The sequence below is a fragment of the Myotis davidii genome, unplaced genomic scaffold (assembly GCF_000327345.1).
Source record: "Myotis davidii unplaced genomic scaffold, ASM32734v1 scaffold134, whole genome shotgun sequence".
Taxonomy (NCBI): Eukaryota; Metazoa; Chordata; class Mammalia; order Chiroptera; family Vespertilionidae; genus Myotis; species Myotis davidii.
In genome coordinates, this window is record NW_006288853.1 from 4,040,429 (window position 1) to 4,066,632 (window position 26,204).

The window sequence follows — 26,204 nt, forward strand, 5'->3', positions numbered from 1 at the left end:
AGTGGAGGGCCCCACTTTGGGCAGCTACTTTCTATGCTTCTAGCCTGCTGGGTCTCAGGTGTCTATAGGCCGAGGGACCTCCCAATCTGGGCTTTCTGGGTTTCCCTGCACAGAGATGTCCTGCCTGGCCCCTCCCCCTGCTGCACAGCTCCACCCAGTCAGCGGAGCACATTTACATCTGTTTTTTCATAACAGCACCTCAGAGGTGACAGGGCAGCACCTTTTTCATGGATGGGAAACTAAGGCCCTGAGAGTAAGCGGCCTCCCAAGGCCCCAGGCGGGGTGAGGAGCAGTCTGCCGGCTCCCTGGCGTCCCCCAGCAGCGGGGACGGTCTCCGATCAGGAATGTCCAGACACTAGTTTTAGCCTCTCCCTCCTTTCGAGAACCTCTGGGAAATACATTCTTTTTACCTTTGTCCTGAAGCCAATTCTCCACCTCCAAGGCCCTGGGCCCCTGCTTTTTCTGTGGCTTAGATTCTGGTGCCTCATAAACAAGCCTGTGGCCTCAACTTCCTCCCCATCCGGACCTCCCACCTGCCGGGTGGCAGCCTGTGTCTCCACACTGGGCATTGCCAAGGCCCAGCCCCTGGGAAGGAGCATGCGGCTGGGTACGAGTCCTGCCGTCGGGTGGAGACTGGGCTCAGGCTCCCCGCTCTGTCCTGCAAGCTCTGCTACCCTCCCAGGGGACAGGTGCCCTCCTGGACCCCGTGGGGGACACTGAGAAGGGTGTGGTGTGCTCCCTGCCCTCCAGGAGCAGCTGCCAGAACCTGGAGCAGGGAGGTGCCCACCAGACCCCCCATCCCCTTCCCTCCCCTCCCCAAGCTTAAAAGTGGGTTGTGAGCAAACTGGACTTGTCCATGAGGAAGCCAGGTTGGTGGTGAGAGGATGCAAAAGTGTGTCTTGTGAATATTCAGAAGGAAGATGAGAAGGCCAGGGAGGGCAGGCCTCAGCCTCCAGACACAGGGCAGCTGTCAGCGGGGCGGAAGCACACTCTTCGGTGTCACCTCGGAGGTGAAAATCATCGCGATGGCTGCAGCCTCGGACAGCAGATTCGGCTGAAAGTGAGGAGGGCTTTTCTGGTAGGTCTGTCCAGAGGCGCACCCACTGAGAAAGGCAGCGGGGAGCTCCCTCCCAGAGGTAGGAGTCAAGGTTGGGTCAGGAGTTGATGGGGGATGCTGCACCAGTTGGTCCTTGAATAACCTCTGTCACTGTGAATCTGTGCCACCGAGGGACGAGCTGACAGGAGACCTCATCCAGGCAGGTACAGGGGAGTTAGAAGCGAGGGTTTGCCTGGTGCCCGCAGGAGGTCCCACCCAGGCTCTGGTGGTCATTGTGATCTGAGACCTGGGGTGGGTGGGCTGGGGCACAGAGAGAGCCCAACAGCACCTAGTTCCTCCTCCTCCCTCGCCAGGCTCCCCCCACGCTGTGTCTTAGGACCACGGGAGATGCTGGGTGTGTGAGCCACGAATAAAAATGGCAAGAAAGGTGATACCATTTTCAGCAAATTGACTTCCTGAAGAAAACATTTACACCCGGACCTTGTCATACATGAATAGATTCCCCCATAAGGAATCTTCAAATCTCCACGTGTTAGAAGTAGAGTAGGGCTTGAGAGATTGGCTCAACCAACTTCCGGATTTTACAGACGGGGTCTCCGAGGCCTGAGAGGAAGGCCACACAGCAAAGCCGGGGTGCAAACCCAGGGCCCCTGACTTCAGCGGCGGCTCTTGTCCTGTGTGTTAACTGTCCGCGGTGACGTCTGTGCAGGGATGCGTCCTCTCCTTGGGAGAGTGGGGCCATTTGTGTCTGTGGCTTTAGAGGCAGTTTGCAGTTTTGCAACCATCGGTTCAAACGAGTTCTGCTATTTGAAAAACACACTTTATGAGGACGTTTTCCTGCCAGCAGGAAGTTCGGGTCTGGCCTGGCAAAGGCCAGGTCTCCAGGGGAGTCTTCTCAGGTGTCCAGTGGGGAGTGCTGGAGTGAGGCCAGGGACAGGGGTGACTGGGAGCCTGGCTTCCTCCCACCGACAGCAGATCCCTCGATGCTCCATGTCGTCAGGGGGATGGGAAGATAATCCCCACCTTGATGGTTGCAAGGAGTAAGTTAGCTGAAATATTCAAGGCACCTGGCACAGCTTGGACATGAATGCTGGTTCCCAGGCCCGGCGGTAGATTCGAGCATCAGCCTGCCCGAGTTCGCGCTCCACTCGGCTGCTCGCGACCTCAGCCTCCTGTGCCGGTGACAGACCCCCTGGCTCAGCTTTCTCATCCGCAGTATGAGGATAACAATGGCACCGAGCATATAGGGTTGTGGTTCCAACTGTGCGCCCAGGCACCCCAGGGTGCTGCAGCCGATTCACAGGGGTGCTGTGAGATATTTTTAATCTTCAAGGAAACGCAGTAGTACTGGACGGCCGCCAGCCACTGCGACAGCTACTGCTCAAGACAGCTTCCAGCTTCAGCATTACATCACACTTCTTTCCTTTGGATGGCATCATGGCTCTGCAAAGCTGGGGCTTGGGCATTCGGGAGTGCCCTGCGACCAGCAGTGAGGGGGGCAGTGCCCACTCTGATCCCAAGACTAGAGCACTTACGTGGTGCCTCATTAGTCAGGCAGTCACCGTGGCTTGTTTAGGAATGGACTGCAAGTAATCTTTTACTTTCAACTTCTGTGTATTATTTTTTCAAATGGCTACTAAGGTGTTAGGATGTGCGTGCAGCAGGCGTGCACGCACACATGCACACACACACACACGCACGCACACACACACGCACAGACGCTGTTTAGATCTAACAAGCAGAACCCCTAGGGATTTCTCTTGGCCTTGCAGTAAAAATTTCCCAGAAAAACTACTGGGTAAAAATGACCAAGGCGCCAAAGACCAGAAAGGCGCGGGACACCCTGACGAGGGTGGTGTGGGCTCTGTGAGTTCATACGAAACGCTTCCTGACAGCATCTGGCAGAGAGAGCGCCCAGGAACCCCAGACACTGCTTTTCTCCTCCCTCCACGCTGGCGCCCACGGGCGGGCTCAGGTGGCCCTCGTCTGGGGCACCTGTGGAGCCTCCCTCGGCCGCGAGGCCCGAGCCAGGGCCAGGGAGGCGGGGAAGTGTCCAGCGGTGAGGGCCCAGCTCAGCTGCTACGGCCCCAGTGCAGCCCCAGCCCCCCTGTATTTAATTTGCATTCGCTGAGCACACGCTGCAGGCCAGCCTGCCTGTAGTCTGCCAGTGGTCCCTCTGGGGAGGAATCTGAGGTTGGTCCTTGGTTCATCTTCCTTGTCTCTTGGCAGCATTTGCCTCCCGGAGCCTGGGGGGTGGGGTTGTTGGCAAGGGGGCAGTAGCTACACCGAGAGCCACCGCACTGCCATGACAGAGAGGTGCTGAGGAAGACGCCCAGCCATATTCCTGCCAAGGCCGGGAATGAACCTTAGTGCCAGGGCTGAGCGGAGGGGTGGGGCAGGGAGGGCGGGGCCTGCTGCACTAATGGATGTCTAATGTTTAAATGTTTACTTTCCCCGGTCGTGTCTGTGCCAGCTTTATAAATAAGCCGCATTAGGGTTATAAAACTGTCATAAACGCAGCCCGCAGGGCCGCAGCCAGCCAGGGAAGCGATCACCTGGGGGCCACGTGGTTAGAAGGCAGGGTGAGCACACAGCTGCACCCAGGGGCGCCCGCACACCTCCTCTCGTGGTCACCACCCCTAGAGGGAGGTCCAGTCTCCCCCGTTTCACAGATGAGGCGCCTGAGGCCAGTCAGGCCTGGTTCAGACCCTGGGGTACCTCCCACTAACAGGTGACCTCGGGCAAATCCCTGCCTCGCACACCTCAGGCCTGAGGCTGAACAGGATGCTGGTGGTGGGAGGCGGGCATGGAGCCTGCGGGTTCTCTGCTGCCCACCTGCCCTCTTGTCTCCAACCTGCTCTCCCTAGAGCTGCCTGCCTGGCAGAAAGGCCACAGTGACAGCTCTCAGGCCACTGGGAGACCATGTCCAGCTCGCTGGGCACTGTTATCTTACCACCAACTGCCCAAGCTGCCAGGCCCTAGGAGGCTACCGTGTACCTACAGAGAAGGGTCTCCCTGCCTGGCTGAGGGAAGTGAGAATCAGGGAGCCCTGACCTGGCCTCAGGATGCTCACTGCTGCTCCCACGAACCAGCTGACCGTGGGGCAGTCACTTGCCTCATTTGGATCAGCTTCCGTGTCCACAGCTTTGAAACAGGAAGGGGGCTTTTAGCCTCGCTGGACCTGTGGTGAGAGAACCCCCACAGTTGTAGAGTCCCGGCCAATGTCTGGGTCTGTTTGGATTCTCAGGGAACACACCAGTGCATGCAGCTACTCCAGTGATGGGCAGTGTGGAGTCCTGGGCAATGTCCTAACACTGAAGTCTGATTCTTGGGTTCAAACTTTGGCTGTGCCTCTTGCTTGCTGTGTGCCCTTGGGCAAGTGGCTTAACCTCTCTGGCCTCAGTTTCCCCATTTGTAAACTGGGGACTAATATAACACGCCTTACAAGAATTAGGTACATTTTCAATTAAATATGTTTTCAATTAAGTATTGAAAACATAGCAGCTAAAAAAAAAAAAGAAAGAAAACATAGCAGCTAATGTGGGGTGAGCATCAGTTGTGTTTTTAATACAGTAACTTGTACCTCTATGTGCTCGGCCCCTCCTCCGCACACATGTATGGTTATCTCATAGGACCTGCCCTCTTCGAGATGAAGTAACTAGGTTGGAGTTAAGGGGCTCTCCCTAGGTCACCCACAGCATACTGGATGGAGCTGAAGTCTCACCCCTTCTTGCTGGCTTTTCCTTCTCTCCTCCTGGGGTCAGTCCATCTCTCTCCCGCCCCTTTCCCCATTTCTCTCTCTCTCTCTCTCTCTCTCTCTCTCTCTCTCTGTCACACACACACACACAGCCTGGAGCCCATGTCAACCCAGCATGTTCTCTGAGCTCCTGAAGCGCCTGGTCTTAGCAGGAGCTGCTGGTGCACAGTCAGCGTGGCCTGGGCATGTGAGGTGTGATTGGTTCCTTCTGGAGGACAAGGGCCGGTCCCAGGGCGCCGGGGTGCTGGGCCAGGGATGATAGCTGGCTGGTGAGGGCGGGGCAGGCCTGGGCACCCCTGCAGCGTAATGTGTGCGTCCTCTGGAGCAGTTAGCAGAGGAGGACAAGCCCCCTACCGCGTGTCCCAGCCACCTGATCGCTTGGCACTTGGCAGTGGAAAGTCAATTTTCCTAAGTGGATTGTGAACCAAGAGCCTGGCCCCATCCTAGCGCTGGGTGGCTGGCTGCTCTCCCTTCCTGTTTGTCTCACCTCCTGAGGTGCTGTTCTTTCCAGGGAGGTGGGCAGCCAGGGTTTCCTTTGGCCCATCAGGGAAAAGATTGACAGCCGCAGTGTGTTCCCGCCTCTGACGTTCCCTCACCCTTAGGGCAGAGGGACGGACTTGGCCAGGTGAGAGAGGCTAGGATCAGAGCCCCAGACCGGAGGGGGGAGACTCGGTGTGGAGCTGCTGGGGAGGCAGTCTCCCTCTCCATGCTGCCCCCTGGCTTGGACTTCCTGGAGGAGGAGGCCCACCGGGCTGCACCAGGGAGCCCAGGCCTGGTGCAGCCGCCCCACCTCACCCACCCAGCACCCCGCGGCTCTTGGCTCTTCTCCCCACTCCTATTGCCCGGCTGGCTGGGGCTTCGGGGCAGAGCTGGCCTGTTTGAGTTCCGGCCTCAAACGTACTATGGTATCACCGTGGGAAACTGGAGGAAGGCCGGCGAGGGCTCGTGCAGGGGACACGGGAGGGCTGGAGGGCCTCAGGGGTGCCTCGCCTTGATGGGTCCCCTGCCTGCTCCAGGCCACCCCGATTTCTCCGTCTGTACGGAAGATCACACACAGCATCGTGGAGCGGGGACTGGCTCCACAGCAGAGCCTCCTGTCGGCAGGGCAGGATGGGGAAGCTGAGGCGCAGGGGAGCCAGACTTTGCCCGGGTCACAGAGGGCACCTCCTGCATCTCCAGATGCCCCCTCTGTCTGCCAAGGGCTCCTGGGCGGTCAGTGGGTGCCCTGGCCTCCTCAGCCTTCAGCCTCACAGAGCCTTCCTCCCTCCACAGGCACTGATTCCGGCAGCGAGGTGCTCCCTGAGTCCTTCCCATCGGCGCCGGCCGAGCCGCTGCCCCACTTCCTCCAGGAGCCGCAAGACGCCTACATCGTGAAGAACAAGCCGGTGGAGCTGAGCTGCCGCGCCTTCCCTGCCACACAAATCTACTTCAAGTGCAACGGCGAGTGGGTCAGCCAGAATGACCACGTCACGCAGGAGGGCCGGGACGAGGCCACGGGTGAGCCGCCCCACCGGCCTGGTCACGCCCAGGAAACCAGGGACACCCCCCACCCAGAGGTGTCGGGGACACTGGGTCCTGGGCTTCACCACCCTAGACCCTGTGTGAGACTTCAAGCAGCCATGGCGCCCCTCTGGGCCTCAGTTTCCCTTCTGGTCCACCCTGGGTCAGTATTTCCCAAGGGTTGGCCGCTCACGTTGGGTGGTCAAATGAAGTGGCACCTAATCCCTCGCCGAGCTGAGCGCTTGTTCCCTTTCCCAGTGTCTTCCCATCCTGCTCAGCTCGGGGAGCAAGTCTAGCCGGAGGCCAGGGTTCCTCACCAGCACCAGCCAGGGCTCTGCCTCCTGCTCCCCTCTCCTTCAGTGTGGGCTGCACCCTAGCACCCCCACTACGATTATTTACTAAATATCGACCCTTTAAAACGAAAACAATTCATTTCTATGAAGGAAACGCTGTCATTGCTGGGAATGGAAACTCCCACTCCCACAGAGAAGATCTGTGGCACGGGGATGGTCTAGAACAGTGGTCGGCAAACTGCAGCTGATGAGCCACATGCGGCTCTTTGGCCCCTGGAGTGTGGCTCTTCCACAAAATACCACGTGCGGGTGCACACGTACAGTGCAATTGAAACTTCGTGGCCCATGCGCAGAAGTCGGTATTTTGTGGAAGAGCCACCACTGGACTCCAGAACCCTGCCTCGGTACGGCCCAGGCCGGGGCTGCCGGACTGAGCCGGCTCCTCTTCGTTAGACAGGGTGCGCGGCCAGTGCTGGTCACTGCAGGCCACCGTGTGGGGCAGCCCCAGAACCCAGGCCCAAGCGGGCTCCCCGGCCCCAGTGCCTGCCTCGGCTTTTGTGTTCGCGTTTCTTCCTTGATCCGTTTCTTTCTCCTGCTTGTCTAGCCCCCTCTTATTTCCATCTGCGTCCCACCTCTCCCTTCTGATCCCTGTCTCTGTCTGTGTCTTTTTTCCTTATGCTCCGCCCCGCCCCCCCCCCCCCCCCCCCCCCCCCCCGCCCCACCCCCACCTTTATTCTTCCTTTTTTTTCTCCTTCTCTCGTTCAGCCTCACTCTCTATGTGTCTCCCCTGACATTCTTTCTCACTCTTCTTTTTTCTCTCTTTCCCAGCTTCTGTTTCTCTATGAAAAGCTCTCACATTTCAGAACCACCCAGGCTTAAAACTATACCCCATAATGTACTTAATATCACGGAACTAAAAATGATTAAAATGGTTAAGTCTTATATCATGTATATTTTGCCAAACTTTTAAAAGAACATTTAAAAATAGACCTGGAGTTGCATTCTTACCCCAAATCTAAAAATAAAAAAAGCAATTTTTAAGAGACCAATAATCTATGCCAGCTACCCCCACTGTCCGGGTGCGTGATCCTGGGGGAGCCACCCGGCCTCTCTGAGCTCATCCCCTCCTTCTGGACTGGGAGTTGCTGGGAGGTCCTGGTGAGACCCGCACAGCACTGAGCATGCAGGACCCAGACATGCCTTTTCCTCCGTCCTCTTCCTGTAAAACTTGGCCTTACTTCTCTGTCCTCCTGAGCCCCTCCGGCTGGTATCAGAGGTCAGCCGTGGGGGTCCAGGCAGAGCAAGGGGACAGTGTGCCCTGCTGGGGACCCTCACAGCCCCTGCGATTATTAGTAATAGTAGCAGCATGGCTCTTACACTCCCACTACCAGGCGCATAAGCCCAGCCAGCCCTAGAAACTGGGGCACTGTTGTCCCATTAGCTGCAAAGAATGGACAGAGGTCCCGTGGGCCACTCCCCTGGCAGCCGTGTGGCCGGTTCTAATCGAGCCTCCTGCTCCCCACCCCTGGCCTTCCGTGGCCTTCCTGAGGCCCTGACAACACAGAGGAGGACAGGTCTGGGCCAGGAGAGGTGGGACCGGTGGCAACTCATGCCAGGATGTGGCAGGCAGCCCAGTTCCGTGTCCTCACCGAGGCACTGCCTGCCAGGCTGCCATCATACTGGGGGCGCGGGGGAGCACCTGGTGCTGAGGCCCAAGTCTAGGAGACCAAAGGCCCCATCATCCTCTCTGCTTGCCGGGACCATGACCAAGGTGTCAACCTGCCCGGGATGATGGTTTCCCTGTCCAGCTGGTGGGTGTTGCCGAAACCTTTTGAATGGATGGGCCCCTTGAGAGGAAGCACTGGGAAGGGCTGGCCCACCACCTGGACACAAAGGGCCGGGCCCTGCTCCCCGGCCGCGGGCCACGCAGCATCACTTGTTGGGCCAGCAGGCCAGGCAGCCACTGCGAGCGAGCAGAACCCCTCCCTCCCACCTCAGAGCGGCCTCTTCCCTCCTGCTGCTCCCAGCAGCAAACTCTAGCCCCTCCCATGTAGGTCCCTGGCTATCGAGGGGCTCCCCAGGGTCAGCCCCTCCCCCTGTGAGGCAGGAGAGTTAAGGCAACGACTTTATTGGGAGAGGTCCAGAGAGACATCACGTTTAGGACAGAGTTCTAACCTGGCAGGACACCAAAAGCACTGATCTCAGCTCTCCCGGCAACTTGCTGTGGGCCGTCGGGCCTGCCCCCGACCCTTTCTGAACCTCAGTTTCTCCAAATGTACAAGGAAGGGCTGGGTGAGGTCCAGATGAGCCTGAGCTGTGTGCTGTGGCCCGGCAAGTGCCATGATTCATTTAGCATTTACCCTGAGTGTTTTATTGTGATGAGGGACCTGAGGCTCAGAGAGGCTAGTAACTTCGTGAAGGTCACAGAGCTGGGGAGGGAGGGTAAGGCCAGGATTCAAACCTGTCCATCTGTCCAGCTTTGTTTAACCCCCATGTCACAGTATTGCATGTGTACAGGCGACAGTCCTGCCCTCAGGGGGCTTATTAGAACCCATGTGCAGCCATGAAAGTGTGAGCTGGGACACATGGCACGGAGGAGCAGCTTTAGGGATTCTGGGGCAGGGGAGTCTAGGAGGGCTTCCTGGAGGAGGAGGTTTCAGAGTTCTCACACAAGCTTTGGGGAGGAGCCTCAGACAAGCACCCTCATCCAGGAGGGCTCACTTTTTTTTCCTGAGCCTAGAAGGCTTTGCCAAGGGAGAATTGGCAGAAGAGTGAGTGATTCCCTCTCTGTGGGCTAGTGGGTGCAGTTATCCAAGGAGGCCTTCAGGTCCTGACAGGGAGCCAATGAGAGGTCAGGGGGCTCCCAGGAAGAGGGTCACATCAATAAATGATGCTGTTCCAGACCGTGGTGGATGCTGTGGGGAAACCAGGCTGGCAGGAATGACAACCAATGTCTGGTGCAGTGGTCGGGGCACTGAGTAGTACTTTGAGAGCCGTGGGCATGGGCCAGGGTCAGGGGGCTTCCCTCCAGAAGTGAGGCCCCGCCCAAAGCTGACTGGGAGTTCAATGGACACAGGACAGAAGGGAGTTCCAGGCAGGGTACTGATGTGTAAAGAGCCTGTGGCTAGAGGGGCCAGGGTAACACGAGGGTCTGGAGGATGCCCAGGGAGGCTGTAGTGAGTAGATAGCGCAAGGCCTGGGGGCCAGATGGAGGGCCGGGTCTTCACGCTGAGAGGACTGGAGACGTAACCAGGGGAATGACAAGCCATTGTGGATTCGGAGGAGCCCACGCTGGCTGCAGGGGGGGAGCGGATTGGATGGGGAGAGATGGCCTGTGTTAGCCATTGCCATTTTCCGGTGAGCTGCAGTGGTGGCTGGGGTCAGGGTGGAGCAGAGAGATGAGAAGATGATGGAAATGAGAGGCACTTGGCAGACGAGCCAAGAGGACTCTGGGGTGGAGAAGAAGACATGTCATGGTGCCCTGTCCTGTGTCCTGTGTCCTCAGACCTGCCCCCTGACCGTGTCTCTCCTCCTCCCAGGCCTGCGGGTGCGAGAGGTGCAGATCGAGGTGTCCCGACAGCAGGTGGAGGAACTGTTTGGGCTGGAGGATTACTGGTGCCAGTGTGTGGCCTGGAGCTCTGCGGGCACCACCAAGAGTCGCCGGGCCTACGTCCGCATCGCATGTACGCCGCCCTGACATGCCCCTCCACACACCCCAGTCCCTGGGCCCTTTCCCCTTCCCTGTGGGTCCTGGAGAGGGAGCTCCACTGCCGTGGGGGGATCTAGCTGAAGACGCCCACCACAGAGACGTCAGGGCCCGTGGACGCCAGCCAGAAAGGGCTTCTAGACCCAGAACCTGGGCCCCTCTGGCCCACAGATTTCACCACATCTAAATAAGGAAGCTGCCAGCTTTCTCGCCATTCCAGGCCATGGGGAGGGAACTGTTTCCGCAACTCCACCTGGTCAGGCCCCCATTAGAGGAGAGGCTATTCCTCTGTAAAAGCCAGGTGTCCCCACGACCGTTCCCTTGGTGTGCACTGCCACCTCGTGGCTAGAATGGGGAACTGCAGCCTCCAGACTGTGCCTTGTCCCCTCCCTCTTCCCAGATCTGCGCAAGAACTTCGACCAGGAGCCTCTGGGCAAGGAAGTACCCCTGGACCACGAGGTTCTCCTGCAGTGCCGCCCACCAGAGGGGGTGCCTGTGGCTGAGGTGAGTGGGGACATGGAGGACGCTAGGCATGGCAGAGGCCAGTGGGCATGGCATTTACCAGCAGCCATGATATGATGCCTCAGGCTCCCAGAGCCTCCCCATTTCACAGAGGAGGGAACTGCAATCTTCACAACTCAGCACACGCCACACCCCGGCTGGGCCCTCCGCAGGCGCAACCCCATGGGGTGCAGTAGAGCTGGGGCAGGAACCCCCAGGACTCTTTGGGTCGGCTGCAGGCTGTACACACCACCTCCCCCGGCTCCACCCAGGGGTCATCTTAACCATTGTCTTCTGTGGTGTTCCGTGGATGCCTGGCTGGTGGAGGCCCCGCCTCACTGCGTCCCCCCCGGTGCATGGACATGGAGAAAACCGCCGCCCTGCCTATGGTCAGACCTCCCTCACACTCCAGAGAGGGAGCAGGCACTGGGTCCTCATGCCCCTCCACCCTGTTCCTGCAGGTGGAATGGCTCAAAAATGAGGACATCATTGACCCCACCCAGGACTCCAACTTCCTGCTCACCATTGACCACAACCTCATCATCCGCCAGGCCCGCCTGTCAGACACGGCCAACTATACCTGCGTGGCCAAGAACATCGTGGCCAAGCGCCGCAGCACCACGGCCACCATCATCGTCTATGGTGCGGGCCAGAGGGGGGTCAGGCATGGCCCGGGGGTGAGGGTGGGGGGCAGCCCAGGGCTAGATGGCCACCTGACCCGCCCTACTCAGGACACAGCCGAACCCTGGGCAGCAAGTGAGCAGGAGGAAGCCCACAAGGTTACATAGCAAAGCTAGTGGTCAAGTGAGGCCCCCTGAGTCCCCAGCCAGGAGCACCCACCCTTCTCAGACCCTTTCTGTCCCTGAAGGAGAAGACCCAGCTCTCTCAGAGTCAGGTCTGGGGCACGGCCAGTCGGGATCCCCATACCCTAGCCCAGGGGTCGGCAAACTCATTAGTCAACAGAGCCAAATATCAACAGTACACGATTGAAATTTCTTTTGAGAGCCAAATTTTTTAAACTTAAACTATATAGGTAGGTACATTGTTATTAACTTAATTAGGGAACTCCTAAGGCTTAGGAAGAGCCACACTCAAGGGGCCAAAGAGCCGCATGTGGCTTGCGAGTTTGCCGACCAGGGCCCTAGCCCATTGCCCTAGCAGAGTTAGGGGCTGCTGGCCAGGCCCGTAGGCTCTTCCTTGCTGTCCCCTGGGTGGGAGGGGCGGAGCCACACCTGAGATTCCTTGGATGTTGTAGAAAGAACCCCACACTGGGTTCCAGTCCCAGGTCCCCCATCGCTCACGGGAGATCCTGGGTATCCGCTCTCTCTGGACTTCGCTGTGTTACAAGGGGGCGGGGAAGAGACCATGACCGCGAGGGTCCCGGTGCTGAAGGTTGCAGCCAGGCCTGCCTGCTGGTATCTGAGTGCCGAGCCCCGCAGGCAGGAGGGGTCCAGCTAGGAAGGGCCAGCCTCAGCAGAAGACTCGTCAAGGGTGGAGAGATAGGGTGAGGGGGTCCATGGGGCCACAGAGCCAGGCCAATGGGGTGACACCTGCTGCCCCTGCAGTGAATGGCGGATGGTCCAGCTGGGCAGAGTGGTCGCCCTGCTCCAACCGCTGTGGCCGCGGCTGGCAGAAGCGCACGCGGACCTGCACCAACCCCACCCCGCTCAACGGAGGAGCCTTCTGTGAGGGCCAGGCCTTCCAGAAGACTTCTTGCACCACCGTGTGCCCAGGTAAGGCCTCTGGCCGGTGAGACCCTGCCCACATCACGCCCACGCCCAGCCCCCAGCCCTGTCTTCTGCTGTGGTGTCTGCCAGAGTCAGGACGGCCTTTCTCTCCCCGCGTGGGGAACAGCAGGGGCTTGTCCCGGGGCCCACAGCTGGCTGAAAAGGCTGGGCGAGGTGCTACGACCTCTGACCTCTGTTCTTCCCTGGCTGCTGAAGAGACAAGGCAGAGGCTCTGAGCCGAGCTGCGGTCTGAGGGGTGGGCTCTGCTGCCCTCTACGCTGAGGGTGCCAGCCCCCCGGGCCGGGGTCCCAGAGCTGCCCGGGGTTAGGGCGCCTGCACTCCTGTACTTGACTGTCAGGCACACCATGGCTGCTGACCCCGATCCGCTTCTCCTTTTGTCTTTATGTGACTGCCTCTCCATCTGTGTGTCTGTCCTTGCTTGTCTGGCTGTGTGTCCTCTGGTTACATGTTTCTGGGAGTGGTGTGGCATTTACTGGGTTTGTATCCTTGTGTATGTACTTGTGCGTTGGGCTGCCTCTGTGTGACTTTATGCATCTGCTTGTGTTCTCTTTGCCCACGGGCACACCTGGCTCTGCATTGGTCTGGGGCTGTGTGGGTGTGGCATGGATTTCTCTGTATGGCCTGTATGGTGCTTTGTGTTCTATGCACGTAACGGTGTGTGTGTGTATGTGTTCTCATGTGCCATGTGCTGTGCTCCTGTAGTGGATGGAGCGTGGACAGAGTGGAGCAAGTGGTCAGCCTGTAGCACCGAGTGTGCCCACTGGCGCAGCCGAGAGTGCATGGCACCCCCACCGCAGAACGGAGGCCGAGACTGCAGCGGGACCCTGCTCGACTCCAAGAACTGCACCGACGGGCTGTGCATGCAGAGTGAGTCCTCGGGAAGACGGATAAGGGACCCCCAGCCGCACCCCCAGGCCTCAGTGCCCAGCCTGCAGCGGAACAGCCCCTCGGGGCCTCTGCCCACCCACCACATCCATCATCTCATCCGGGCCATTCTCCGTCACCGTCTCTACTACCTTTCCCTGCCACCTGTGTCATTGTCTTTCCCTTTATTTCCCTCAACAGATAAGAAAACTCTAAGTGACCCCAAAAGCCACCGTAAGTCCCATTTCATGGCTGTCCTCTTCCTCTGGGGCTCTCCTTGGCTGGCCTTTCCAGGGTGTGGGGGGCCGCAAGGGGTAGGGGAAGGTGCCTCCCCGCCCACCCTCCCCGGGGTTCCTAGGACCCGCTGTAGGTGTCACACCTCCATTATACAGAGATAGGCAGACCCTGGCTGACAGACAGGCCCTGGGCATCATCTTGACCCTCACAATACAGGACAAGAAGCTAAATCTGAGAAGGCACTTACCCAGAGACCCAGCCAGGTTTGAACTGGATGTTTTCCTGGCAAATCTGCTGCTCGCAGCCCCATCCCCTTGGCCTCTGCTCGGGACCAGGGCCAGGGGGCAGGCCCACACCTGTCCATCACGGTGCCCCACTCTGTCCCCCAGCAGCTGGCCAGAGCCTTCCCAGGTCCCTGGGCTGCCTTCAGCCCCGAGGGCTTGGCCTCTAGCCCCCAGGGGCTGCGCTGCATTAACTCAAGAGCAGTAAAGCCGCCTGGGGAGATTGGCCTGTGGTAATGAAACCACAATTTCCAAATAATTCTGGAGTCATAAAATCAGCAGTGAGCCCCTCCCGCAGTTCACTGGGGGCCGAGCTGTTGACTGATTAGAAAGTGTAAATCTCCAGGCCAGTGGCCCACTGGTTAGCGGGAGTCAGGAGGCAGAGCCCAGCTCTGGGAGTAGAAGCACCCGAAGGGGTGGGGGTCCTGAGGCCAGCGGGGGTACCAGAAGGTGCGAAGTGGGCGGGCACGGTGCCCTCCTGGAACTCCCACAGCCATGATCTTGGTTCTGCCTGTGCTGTCCAGTATGGCTCTTTAAACTTACATTTACCTCAATTAAAGTAAATATATTTAGAAATTCAGTCCCTCAGTCTCACTGGCCACAGTTCAGTGGTTCAGTGGCCACATGTGGTTGGTGGCTGTTGTGTGTAGCAGCACAGACATAGCGTGCCTTCATTCATCATCATGGGAATGCTGTTGGCCAGCCCTCCGTTAGTCCCTGAGTCCTGACCTGACCCTTGCCTGCCCGGCTGTGCGGAGTTATTCCAGTGTGCAGCAGCCTGCCCTGCCCCCACCAGAGCGGGTGTCCTCCAGCCCAGTGGCCGGCCTGGGGGAGGGGAGTGTAGCCAACAGTCACCTCTCTGAGCCCCTTCCTTCGCCTCCACCTGCTCACCTCCTCTCCACCCCATTGCCCTGCATCTCATTCCCCTCCACCTGCTCCCCCTCCTGCCCGTCCACCTCCACCTCCCACCCCTCAGCACAGAGCGGGAGCCGGGTGGGTCGGCACCACCACTTGCAAACATTGGGGGAGCCTGGCCCTCTGGTCCTCTGGATGTTTGCCACGGGCTGCAGGGGAGACTCTAGTTTGGATCCCAGCTCCAACAGGACAGACTGTGACCCGGTGCCTGAGCCACGGACCCTGGCTCCTCAGCAGTGAGCAGTGAATTACTCCTGGGAGTGACAAGTCACGTTGCCTCTCCTTGCCCCACTGAGAGGGGAGCAGGCCAGAGCTTTTGAGACCATTTTACATATAGAGACTGGTGCTCAGAGAGATTCAAGTCTTGCCTGAGGTCACCAGCCTGTCGTGGCTGGGATGGGACTAGAACCCAGGCCCTGCCCCTCCCTAGGGACCCCAGGCCCCCCTGGCTCCCCCAGGCTGGGCGTCTGCCCCTACCCGGTCCTCACACAGCCCTCCCGTCCTGCAGTCGTGGAGGCCTCGGGGGACGTGGCGCTGTATGCCGGCATCGTGGTGTCCATCCTGGTGGTGGTGGCGGTCCTCATGGTGGTGGCGGTGGTGGTGTACCGCCGCAACTGCCGTGACCTGGACACTGACATCACCGACTCGTCCGCCGCCCTCACCGGAGGCTTCCACCCCGTCAACTTCAAGACTGCGAGGCCCAGTAAGACCTGGGGGACACCTGGTTGGCAGGTGGGGACAGGGCACCCAGCGGGGTGTGGCAGACAGACTCCCTCCTGGGGTCCAGAGTTTGTTCTAGAGCTGACTGTGCGGGTTGGTTTGGATTTGAGAGATGCAGAAAAGGGGAAAAGGGGTGACCCAGCCTGGTGGGTCCCCGAAGCCTTTTGCAGCTGGACATTTGGGTGGGGTTTTGCAACAGGTGGGTCCCTGGCAGGAGCGGAATGTGGGGCTGGGCCGGTGAGGCATGTCTGGGTCTGACTGCAGCCCCGCCTCTGCAGACCACCCACAGCTCCTGCACCCTTCTGTGCCCCCCGACCTCACTGCCAGTGCCGGCATCTACCGCGGGCCCGTGTACGCCCTGCAGGACTCGGCCGACAAGATCCCCATGACCAACTCGCCCCTGCTGGACCCCCTGCCCAGCCTCAAGATCAAGGTCTACAGCTCCAGCACCGCCGGCTCCGGGTCAGGCCTGCCAGATGGGGCTGACCTGCTGGGGGTCCTGCCGCCCGGCACGTATCCTGGCGACTTCTCCCGGGACACCCACTTCATGCACCTGCGCAGCGCCAGCCTCGGCTCCCAGCAGCTCCTGGGCCTGCCCCGGGAGCCGGGGAGCAGTGTCAGCGGCACGTTTGGCTGCCTGGGCGGGAGGCTCAGCATCCCCGGCACAGGTGGGTCCCTCTCTGCTTGCCTGTCAGCGTGGCCTTGGCACATCCCCTGGACAGCCCAGCACCCAGCAGAAGATAGGCCTTCCCGGAGCCCATTTCACAGACGGGGAAAGAGAGGCCCAGGGGGAAGAGGTGACCATTAAATAGAAGGCCTGGGGCCGAAGCCTGTCTCTGCCTCACTATGGCAGGGGACCCTTGGCCCAGCCATGCTCTAAACCTCAGTTTCTCTATCTGTTAAGTGGGGAGAATGCCCCATTGTAATTCAACGGAACTACAGTGCTGTCCTAGGTTCTGGCATAAGGAAGGGCAGAGGTGCCCATCTCAAGGTTGCAAAGCCATTAGTTAACAGCTACCCAGCGTCATGCCCAAGGCTGGAGGCAGCACTGGGACCTTCAGAAGCCAGGTCTTTGCCCATCTCTACACCCCATTGCAGCGCCAGGGGCCCCTGTGTTACTGACAAGCCCTCTGGCCAGTGGCCGGGCCTCTTGTTGATCCCAGGCTCCAGACCTTCTCTCCCATCCCCTGCTGGTGACCACCTGTTCGAAGCTCCTGGACTCCCTTCAACCCCTCCCTGCTGACCTCCCTCTCCCCCTAGGGGTCAGCCTGCTGGTGCCCAACGGAGCCATCCCCCAGGGCAAGTTCTACGAAATGTACCTCCTTATCAACAAGGCAGAAAACGCCCTGTGAGTAGAGACCCCAGCCCTGGCCCGGGTTGCCCCCTGCTCTTCCTCTCTCCCTGCTGCCTGTTTAGCCTGGGCCCAAACACCACCTTCTCCCTTCCTGAGCCTGATCCTAGGCCAGAGCCAGTCCTCCAAGGAAAACACTGCTAGATCTTATGTCCACATCCAAAACGTGCAGAACCAGCACAACAAATCATATAACTCGAAAGGCAATTTACAAGCCAGCTACAATATGACAAAAGGCTAATCTCCTTACTATGCAAAGAGGTTTTAGAGACCAATGAGGAAAATTTAACACCTCAGTACAAAAACGGGCAAAGGATATGAACAAGTGATTTACACACACTCTTTGTTATGCACACACACACACACACACACACACACACTGGCCAATAGGTTATGAGAAATTGTTCAACCTAATTTGTAGTCCAATAGTAGCTCAAACAGCCATGAGATATGGGGAGTTTTTTTTCTTCATGAATTCATAAAGATTTTTTTTTTCCAAACAAGAATGCCTTCATGCCGGCAAAAGTGTGGCACGCAGCCCGCCATGGCATGCTGGCAGGAGTGTAGAGCGGTACCAGCTTCCCAGAGGACAGTTGAGCAACACCATTAAAACACTCCACCAGGCCCTAGCTGGTCTGGCTCAGTGGATAGAGCGTCGGCCTGCTGACTAAAGGGTCCCGGGTTCGATTCCAGTCAAAGGCACATGCCCAGGTTGTGGGCTCGATCCCCAATAGAGGACATGCAGGAGGCAGCCAATCAATAACTCTCTCTCATTGTTGATGTTTCTATCTTTCTCTCTCCTGCTCTCTCGGAAGTAAAAAAATATATATTAAAAAACAAAACAGGAAACAAAAAAACTCCACGAGTGCAGTCTTTGAGATGTGAGCAAAGATTTGGCTGTGAGAACATCATAGTGTGATAGCACAAACCTGGAAACAGTCTGCAGGCTATGCCCTTTCTCTGCCTCTCCTTAACCCCTGAACTCTGGGAGCCCCAGGGGTGGAGACCTGCCCTCTGTCACCCCAGAACAGGGACAGAGGTGGGAGCCCAGCACCCCTCTCAGCCCTGGCTGAGCGCTCGGCCTCCCCTCACTGCCGCCTCCTGTCCCCAGCCCACTTTTGGAAGGGACCCAGACAGTATTGAGCCCCTCGGTGACCTGCGGGCCCACAGGCCTCCTGCTGTGCCGCCCGGTCATCCTCACGGTGCCCCACTGTGCCGAAGTCAGTGCCAGCAACTGGATCTTCCAGCTCAAGACCCAGGCCCACCAGGGCCACTGGGAGGTGAGGAGCCACAGCTGGGTCGGGGGGCCGGGCCCACCACCTGAACCTGCCTCCTTTCCCCTGGCCCGGCCTGGATGGACCCTGCACAGCCTTGACTGTGACCTGCCTCCCCACCCCCGACTCTCACCTGCAGGAGGTGGTGACCCTGGATGAGGAGACCCTGGACACCCCTTGCTACTGCCAGCTGGAGGCCAGGTCCTGCCACATCCTGTTAGACCAGCTGGGCACCTACGTGTTCACGGGTGAGTCCTACTCGCGCTCAGCCGTCAAGCGGCTCCAGCTGGCCATCTTCGCCCCAGCCCTCTGCACATCCCTGGAGTACAGCCTCAGGGTCTACTGCCTGGAGGACACGCCTGTAGCGTTGAAGGTAAGGCCAGGCCACAGGTACCCGCACAGCCCTGGCACACTGTAGATACATCACCCCTGGCCAGCCAGCTGCATGGTACCTTCTAGTGTTCCCCTCCCCAAGGCCATGGTATCTTTCAGGCACCCTCCACCATCATCAGTCTCATTCATTCATTCATTCATTCATTCCTCAAACATTGAAATGGCATCAGACTCTGAGATACAGAGGAATCAGGCACATGTCTTGCCCTCGCCAATCTCCAGGCTGGAGGTGGGAGACAGAAAGGCGGTCCCTGATGGTGGTCGTCCAGAGGGCCGAGGGCCAAGGGAGCACCCGCCTGGAAGGGGCTTTCAGGGCCCGGGTTTGGGGAGGGTCTGAGAAGGCTTCCCAGCAGAGCTGGCAGGCTCCAAAGGACGAGTAGGCATGCAGATAGAGGATGAAGGGCATTGCTGGAGGCAGCAGCTTCTGCAAAGACAGGGGTGTCTTTCTGCGGGAACGAAGCCTGCAGAGGGTGTGAGCGTGTGAGGGAGAAGGATGGGGCTGGAGAGACAGGCCGAGCTCAGCTTCCCAGCACTCCTGGGGCCATGCCAAGGGATTTGGAACTTGTCCAGGGGGCAGGGGCATCGACCTGGAGGACACCGGTTCACAGGTGCTCCTTTCCAGCTCCTTTGTCTCCCAGTCTCATGTGACTTGTCTCAAACTCCGAGTTGCCAGATGATGCAACAGAGGTGAAAAGGCCTCGTGGGAGAGTGAGTGTCGCCTGCTGGGACCACTCTGGCCTGAAGTTCCAGGAGGTCCAAATGGGCTGGAGGCTCCTGGGGAATGGCCTGGTGGCCTGGATCTCTTCGTACTGGGCCATTGGCTGATGTCCTGCTTTGCTCAGAGATTGGAGTGGAGATTAAGAGGGATGTTGCCACATTTTGGCACGATGGCATTCGTTGTTACTCAGTCCTGGTCCATCTGTCCATCTGTCCATCCATCCATCCATCCATCCATCTAACTTTCTGCCCATCCCTCTACATACTCTTTCAGTCAACAGTCCCTCTGTCCATCCAGCCTTCACACATCCATCCATTTATTTGCCTTTCCTTCCATCTGTCCTTCTATTTTACAACCATCCATTTGTATATCCATCTGTAGATCCGTCTCTCTGTCTGTCTCTATCCATATCTGTTTATCCATCCATTTATCTGTTTATCCATCCATCCGTTCATCTGTCCACTCATTTATGTATAAATCCATTTATACCTCCATCCCACTATGGTCCATTTATCTAGCCACTTTTTTCCTGTCTGTCTGTCCACATATCCACAAGTAAGCCTTCTGTGAGCATTTACCAAATGCCCAGCCCTGTGTTCAGGTGGGTCTCTGCCCTCCAAGTTTCAGCCTGGTTCCCTCTGCCTGAGTCTGTCCCAACCCCCAAGCTTGCAGCAGGAAAGGGCCCATTGGCCAAGTACGATGGGCTCCCCCTTCCTGTTGCCCCACCCACAGGAGGTGCTGGAGCTGGAGCGGACCTTGGGCGGGTACCTGGTGGAGGAGCCCAAACCCCTGCTGTTCAAGGACAGTTACCATAACCTGCGCCTCTCCCTCCACGACATCCCGCATGCCCACTGGAGGAGCAAGCTGCTGGCCAAATACCAGGTGAGGGCCGGGCTGCGGGATGGGGAGAGCTGGGGCTGGGGTGGGGCACACGTGGGGATCGACCCAGGGAAGACCAGTTCCCCCTCCCAGGCTCTGTTCCCTCCTCAGCCCTGCAGCCTTGCCCCTCCATCTTTGCCTCCCTCCCACCCCCTCTCCAGGCTTCCTCCCAGTCGTGCTTAGGCACACCCCCACCATTGACAGCCACACTCCCCCTCCCACCCTGATCACACTTCCCACACACAGATGTCTTCCACATCATTCTCAAAGAGGCCTTGCCATCCCCGAGAGCACCCAGGCCTGGCAGACAGTCCAAACTTATCTTCGACGGTCACACCCCTCTGCCCCATCCACGTGGGACACCACTGAGTCCATTGGCTTCCCAGCCCCAGGCACACAGGCGCGCGCACACACTCACACACTCACACATTCAGGCTTGTGCCTTCTTCCCTTTCTCAGAGAAGGGCCGTGGCCAGCTCTTCCTCTGCCCCGTTGGGTGGAGAGGCCTGAGCTGCCCCCTGAGAGGTCCCAGCCCTCCCTGCACCGGCCCCCTCACCTCCTCTGCCTTCATTCCCGGAGGCAGGGCAGGCTGGGCTTGTCTCCCTCACCCGCCTCCCTCCTCCCCCAGGAGATCCCCTTCTGTCACATATGGAGTGGCAGCCAGAGGGCCCTCCACTGCACCTTCACCCTGGAGAGGCACAGCCTGGCCTCCACCGAGTTCACCTGCAAGATCTGCGTGCGGCAGGTGGAGGGGGAGGGCCAGATATTCCAGCTGCACACCACACTGGCAGAGGTGAGGCGGGGGGCCGGGGCGGCATGCGCAGCCCATGCTCGCCCACATCTGAGTGGAAACGCCATCTCCCACAGAGACATGCCCCCCCAAGTCTGAGCTGGGACTTGGGCACTTTTGGCCAACGTCTACCATTTGTTGAGTGCCGACCCTGTGGTTGGCATGTTCTGTACCAAGCGACCTACATTTTCTCACTCAAGCTCCACAGCCACCAGGGAAACAAGTCCAGAGATCCCCCGGGAGATGAAAAAGTCGGTTTCAGGGAGGGCAGGTACCATGGACCTGTGTCGGGTCCTTGCTCAGCCCCAGCCTATAGCTGTGCATCCTATAAACCTGGATCGGGGTCCATGAAAGCCAGGCCACCCAGGAGGCAGTGCGGTGGGAAGCCACTGACTGTAAGCCAGGGCCCAGTTCTGCCACCAGTTTGGCATGTGATCATGGCAAGTCACTTCCTGTTCTAGATTTCGAGCTCCTCATGGCTTCCTGATCTTGAGGCTGCATTAGCATCCACCCTGGGCAGTGCATCAGCATGGTGCGCCCCCTGGGGGCTGGGAGGCAGGCATGCAGCCCTGGCCCACAGGAGCTGGCCCTCTAGGGGAGAAGGCCTGTCCGGGGCAGGTGGGGACTGACCAGAGCCTCCTCTGCCCCTCTCACCCTTGCCCCCTGCCCTTCCAGACACCCGCTGGCTCCCTGGACGCCCTCTGCTCTGCTCCCAGCAGCGCACTCACCACCCAGCTGGGACCCTATGCCTTCAAGATCCCGCTGTCTATCCGCCAGAAGATATGCAACAGCCTGGACGCCCCTAACTCGCGGGGCAATGACTGGCGCCTGTTGGCGAAGAAGCTCTCCATGGACCGGTAAGTGCGGGGACACGGACCTGGCCACCTGGGTGTGCCGCGTCTGAGTCGCCCATTGATTGAGAGGCGTGGCACTCAGTGTGCTGGCCCGCGGCAGTCAGAGGGGGCCAGGCACCAGCCAGTGTGAGCACCGGCAGCACCCCGGTGCCCGGACGGAGCAGGTAGAGCAGAGACTGCTTGCCGACAGACCTTTCCAGGAGAACGTAACACGCTGGGTCAATGCAATGGCAAGAGTAGCCATTATCCTGATGTCATACTTGCTGAGAAACCACTTCATAGACCTGCATTGAGCAGATGCCAGGTTTACGACATCTTATTAGAAGTGGGTGGGGTTTACAAAGAGGTCTGAGGCTTTCTTCCTGCTCTCCGGAGCGCCCGGGGCCAATCGGGCAAGGTTGGAGGTAGGAGGAAGAGAGAATGGAGAGCGGGTTTCTACAGCCTGGACCCCAGTGTCTTTCAGTGTAATAATGAGATGATGAATGATGATGAACAAGACAGTTTCCATGTTACAGCCAAATTGACTAAAGCTCAGAGAGCTGTGGTGACTTGCCCAGGGCCACACAGCCTGCAAGCAGAGGAGCTGGGACGCACACCCAGGACTGTGGGACCCCAGAGCCCCCAGGCCTCCCCCCTCCTCGTGCTCTCCCCACTCCTCGTTTAGGGAGGGAGGTGTTGAGCTTTGGGGCAGCCCAGCACCCTTCTTCCCTCCGCCAGGTACTTGAACTACTTCGCCACCAAAGCGAGCCCCACCGGTGTGATCCTGGACCTCTGGGAAGCTCTGCAGCAGGATGACGGGGACCTCAACAGCCTGGCCAGTGCCTTGGAGGAGATGGGCAAGAGTGAGATGCTGGTGGCCGTGGCCACCGACGGGGACTGCTGAGCCGCCCGACTGCGGGCTGCTAGGGACTGGCAGAGGAGTGCAGGGAGGTCCAGGCACCTCCTGTGTGGCAGTTCACCTCCGCTGCCCCCCAGTTCACAGCCGGGGTCACCCTCCTCCTCCTCCCTTGCCCTACCCCAGATCACGACCAGCCTTAGGAATCCATGGACTCTGGTATTCCTCTTCCCCCCACCCCCCTCCCCACCCCACCATCTCTCCTGGCTCAGTCCTTCGTGCAGAAACCAGGGTGGGCTGAGGCCTCTGGAAACGGGAGTAAGGGGTGGCCCTCCCTCCACCCCGACCCTCTACCTGCAGCCCTGGTTTGTCTTTGTTTCGTTCTTGATTTTCTTCCTCAGCTAATGATTTCTCCCTGCTCCCTAAGCCCTCTGTCTTCACACCATTTTCCTCTTTGAAGATCAGTCAAGTCCACATGCTTTCTCCGTCCAAAAGCTAGAAGGAAAGGAAGCAAACTTGCTTCAGGAAGAAGAAAAACACCAAAACCACAAGGGAAAAGGAAAACCCAGTTTCTTAGGAAACGCAAATGATTTATTATCCAGGTATTTGGATAAGTCCTTTTTAAGAAAAAAAAGAGAAAAAGAAAAAACAACACAAAAAAATAGGAAATTCTTTTATTGAGTGTGGGTGTGCTCACAGTTCTGGCCAGGAGCCAGTGTGTGTGTGTGTGTGTGTGTGTGAGAGAGAGAGAGAGAGAGAGAGAGATTGAGCATGGAGCACTGTGCTGCTGCTGACCCCATCGTGGACTGATTTTTACAAGGCCTCCGTATCCCCAGTTGTAAAGGCTCAAATCGTACACGTTGCTCTAAAGTCTTAAGCAGACGCTGCACACAGACAGCCAAGGCGCTCTGGAGTGGGGTGAGGTGGGGCTCTCCCTCCACGTCCCAGGCAGACACCCCCCCCTCCCCCCCGGGCTCCTCTGGGCCCTGAGATGGAATATGTGGGCCACCCAGGCCAGCCGTGCGCCTTGGAGATGGTTTCCAGCACCAGGATCCGGTGGCTCCTGGGAGGGGGTGTGGCCCGGAAGCGGGGCCCTAGCAGAGAAAGGTGTGGGAGATGAGCCCCCTCTACTCCACCCGAGGGTGGGGCCAGCCAGGGCCCCCTCCCAGCAGCCTCCGGAGCAGGTTGGCATTCTCCTGAACCCAGGCGTCCAGGAGGCACCCTTCCCCAGCCTGTTTCTCTTCTGTAAGACAGAGGGGTGATGAGAGGGCCTCGTGAGCAGCACAGCCTGTCTGGGCCTCGGTGTGGCTTTGAGAAGCGTGTGGGCAGCAGCCCTGCAGCGGGTGATGGGAGTGGGTGGCCCGCCTGCGCAGGACATGCTCTCTGCCCGCCCCGTGGAGGAGAGGGTTGAGGGCGCTTTCCCAGCTCTGGTCTCCCAGGCACCTCCCTGCCTCCTCCTCACCCTCCCTCTGCTCTGGGAGATCCTGAGTAGGTCACCTTCGAACAGGAAGGGCTGCCAGAGTGGAGGGCTGCACCCCCTCACCAGCCTGGACCGGGATGTCCTGAGGGGCCAGCAGGGTCCCGACTCGGGGAGGGACCCATCCCGGGCCCTTGGCAGCTGACGATGGCTGGGATCAGGCTCCTGCAGCTGGCACGGAGACCTCATCAAAGGCCTCTCCTTGGCACCCGGGCAAGGCAAGTGCCAGCTCGCCAATAGCTCCAGGCACTGGCCCCGTGGCTTGCCCCAGCAGGCCCAGCTGCAGCCGCCGGGACCAGCCTGGGCACCGCCTCGCCTTTGAAAGGATGCTTTAGGGCTGCAGTCCAGCCAGCGTCCCCAGCCTGGCTTCCTGCCACCTCAGGGTGGGGGTCGGCTGTGGGCAGATGAGGTCCTGCTCCGAGTTTGAGAGAGGAGTCCCTGTGTCGGGACTGAGGGGGACAGGCCTGCCTCAGGCTGGGGCCCCGGCTCCTGACCCAGGGCCCAGGTGCTGCTGCCTCCCTGGGGCTCAGCCTCCCTGGTCACTCCCAGCCCACACTAGGGGGCCTGCGTGACAGCGAGGAGCTGGCAGCATAACCAGTGCCACCAGGCTTCACGGTGCCCTTCCCATCACCGGCTCTAGAATGGCCTTGGGCACCTGCAGCCCCAGGCCAGCACTCAGCCTTCAGCTGTGCCGTGGAGCCGTGGGACCTCGGGCATATGGCTGCCTGCTCTGGGCCTAATTTCCTCTCTGTACCTGGAGGGCCCCGCAGCTGCTGTTTGAGGCTGTGGGCTCTGACGCCATCATTCTAGGCTTTGGGTGGGAACCCCGGTGGGTAGACATTCTGTGCTCCGCCTGCCCCAACCCACCCTCAAGCTTGCTCAGTGCCTGGGACAAGAGCTCTTTGTGGAGGAGGCCAGGCCACCTGTTTCTAATCTGATTTCTGGAAATTATGCCCCAGGGCCTGGCGCCCAGAACCCATTGGCTGGGGCCTCCTGGGAAGGCTCACCGCCCGGCTCTGTAAGAAAAGCCAGGGAGGTGTTTTCTGGCTCCGCCAATCTACCGAGGCTGCTGTGCCTGCTCCCACGCTGCCCGCCTCAGGTGGGAGCGAGGCAGCCCCACGTGCCCAGGTGCGCTGAAAGCAGCAGGTTAGGTCTCACTGCGGGGCCTGTGTGGCCCTCACGTGGGCATCTCTGTCTCTCTCATCTCGGTATGTTTGTGCTCGCGCATGTGTGTGCGTGTGTGTGCACGTGCTGTGCGTGTGTGTGTGCGCGTGTGTGCACGTGCTCTGCGTGTGTGCTTTTATTCACACGGGCACATCAGGGCTCCCCTCCGGAAGCGTGTCCCCACTCGCAGGAGTGTGCCCTCCTCGAGCCCCCCGTTGGGACATGCAGAGGCTGGCGTGCCTGTTTGCTGCCCCCTCTGAGTCCACAGGGTCCGTCGGTGTATCTTCTACGTGCCTCTCCCTCTGCCCTCTCGTGAAGTGCCCCGGGGTCGAGTCCGGGCCAGGGGTCCTTCTGAGGGCACGAGAACCTGCCCATCTCCCGGATGATCCAGGGCCCGCGGCCCCCTCCCCCCACACTGGCAGCTGAGCCAGGTCCCTTAGCAGGTCCCCTGAGGGGAGGTGATTCAGGAGCTCGGGGTCAGGGAGCAGCTCTCCTGGGGGCAAAGGGCTGGACCCCCTGCCTGGGCCGCATCCGGGGGCTGCAGGGCTGCAGGAATGGCCCCCATCCCACCTGTTTATTCTGTAAACTACAGCCTGTAAATAACATTTAGCATTCCTATTGTAACAAAATTAATTTTTATGAAATAAATTATATTTCCTAGTCTAATAAAAAAACAAAAACAAAACCTCCAGTTATAGTCTGCTGTCTTCTGGACTGTCTTCCTCTCAGCAGCTGGGAATGACCTTCCCACTTTTCCCAAAATTCCGGGCATTTCAGGGGTGAGGAGGTCACTGTCAGGCCTCTGAGCTCCTGGAAACGATCAAGCTCAACTGCCTCCTTTTACGGAAGGGAAAGCTGGCCCAGAGAGGTACAGGGACTACCCCGTGGCC

General features: G+C 59.1%; 1 protein-coding gene across 1 annotated transcript; it reads left to right on the forward strand.

Annotated features, from left to right (window-relative positions):
- Nucleotides 1-5,520: 5,520 nt before the first annotated feature.
- UNC5B (unc-5 netrin receptor B) lies at nt 5,521-25,999 on the forward strand. Its single transcript, XM_006761014.2, has 17 exons — nt 5,521-5,719; nt 6,087-6,311; nt 10,147-10,290; nt 10,714-10,817; nt 11,276-11,456; nt 12,380-12,547; nt 13,265-13,429; nt 13,628-13,660; nt 15,368-15,562; nt 15,858-16,247; nt 16,840-16,927; nt 18,042-18,210; nt 18,344-18,577; nt 20,048-20,197; nt 20,823-20,987; nt 21,660-21,841; nt 22,556-25,999. The coding sequence occupies exons 1-17, from the start codon at nt 5,521-5,523 to the stop codon at nt 22,719-22,721; spliced, it is 2,958 nt and encodes a 985-aa protein (XP_006761077.1). The 3' UTR covers nt 22,722-25,999.
- The last annotated feature ends 205 nt before the right edge of the window (nt 26,000-26,204 follow it).

Coding starts and splice junctions, on each gene's coding strand:
- UNC5B (XM_006761014.2), top strand. CDS start 5,521: ATGCTGCCCCCTGGCTTGGACTTCCTGGAGGAGGAGGCCCACCGGGCT. Junction 10,818..11,275: donor AGGGGGTGCCTGTGGCTGAG/GTGAGTGGGGAC, acceptor CTGTTCCTGCAG/GTGGAATGGCTCAAAAATGA. Junction 20,198..20,822: donor AGCTGCTGGCCAAATACCAG/GTGAGGGCCGGG, acceptor CTCCTCCCCCAG/GAGATCCCCTTCTGTCACAT.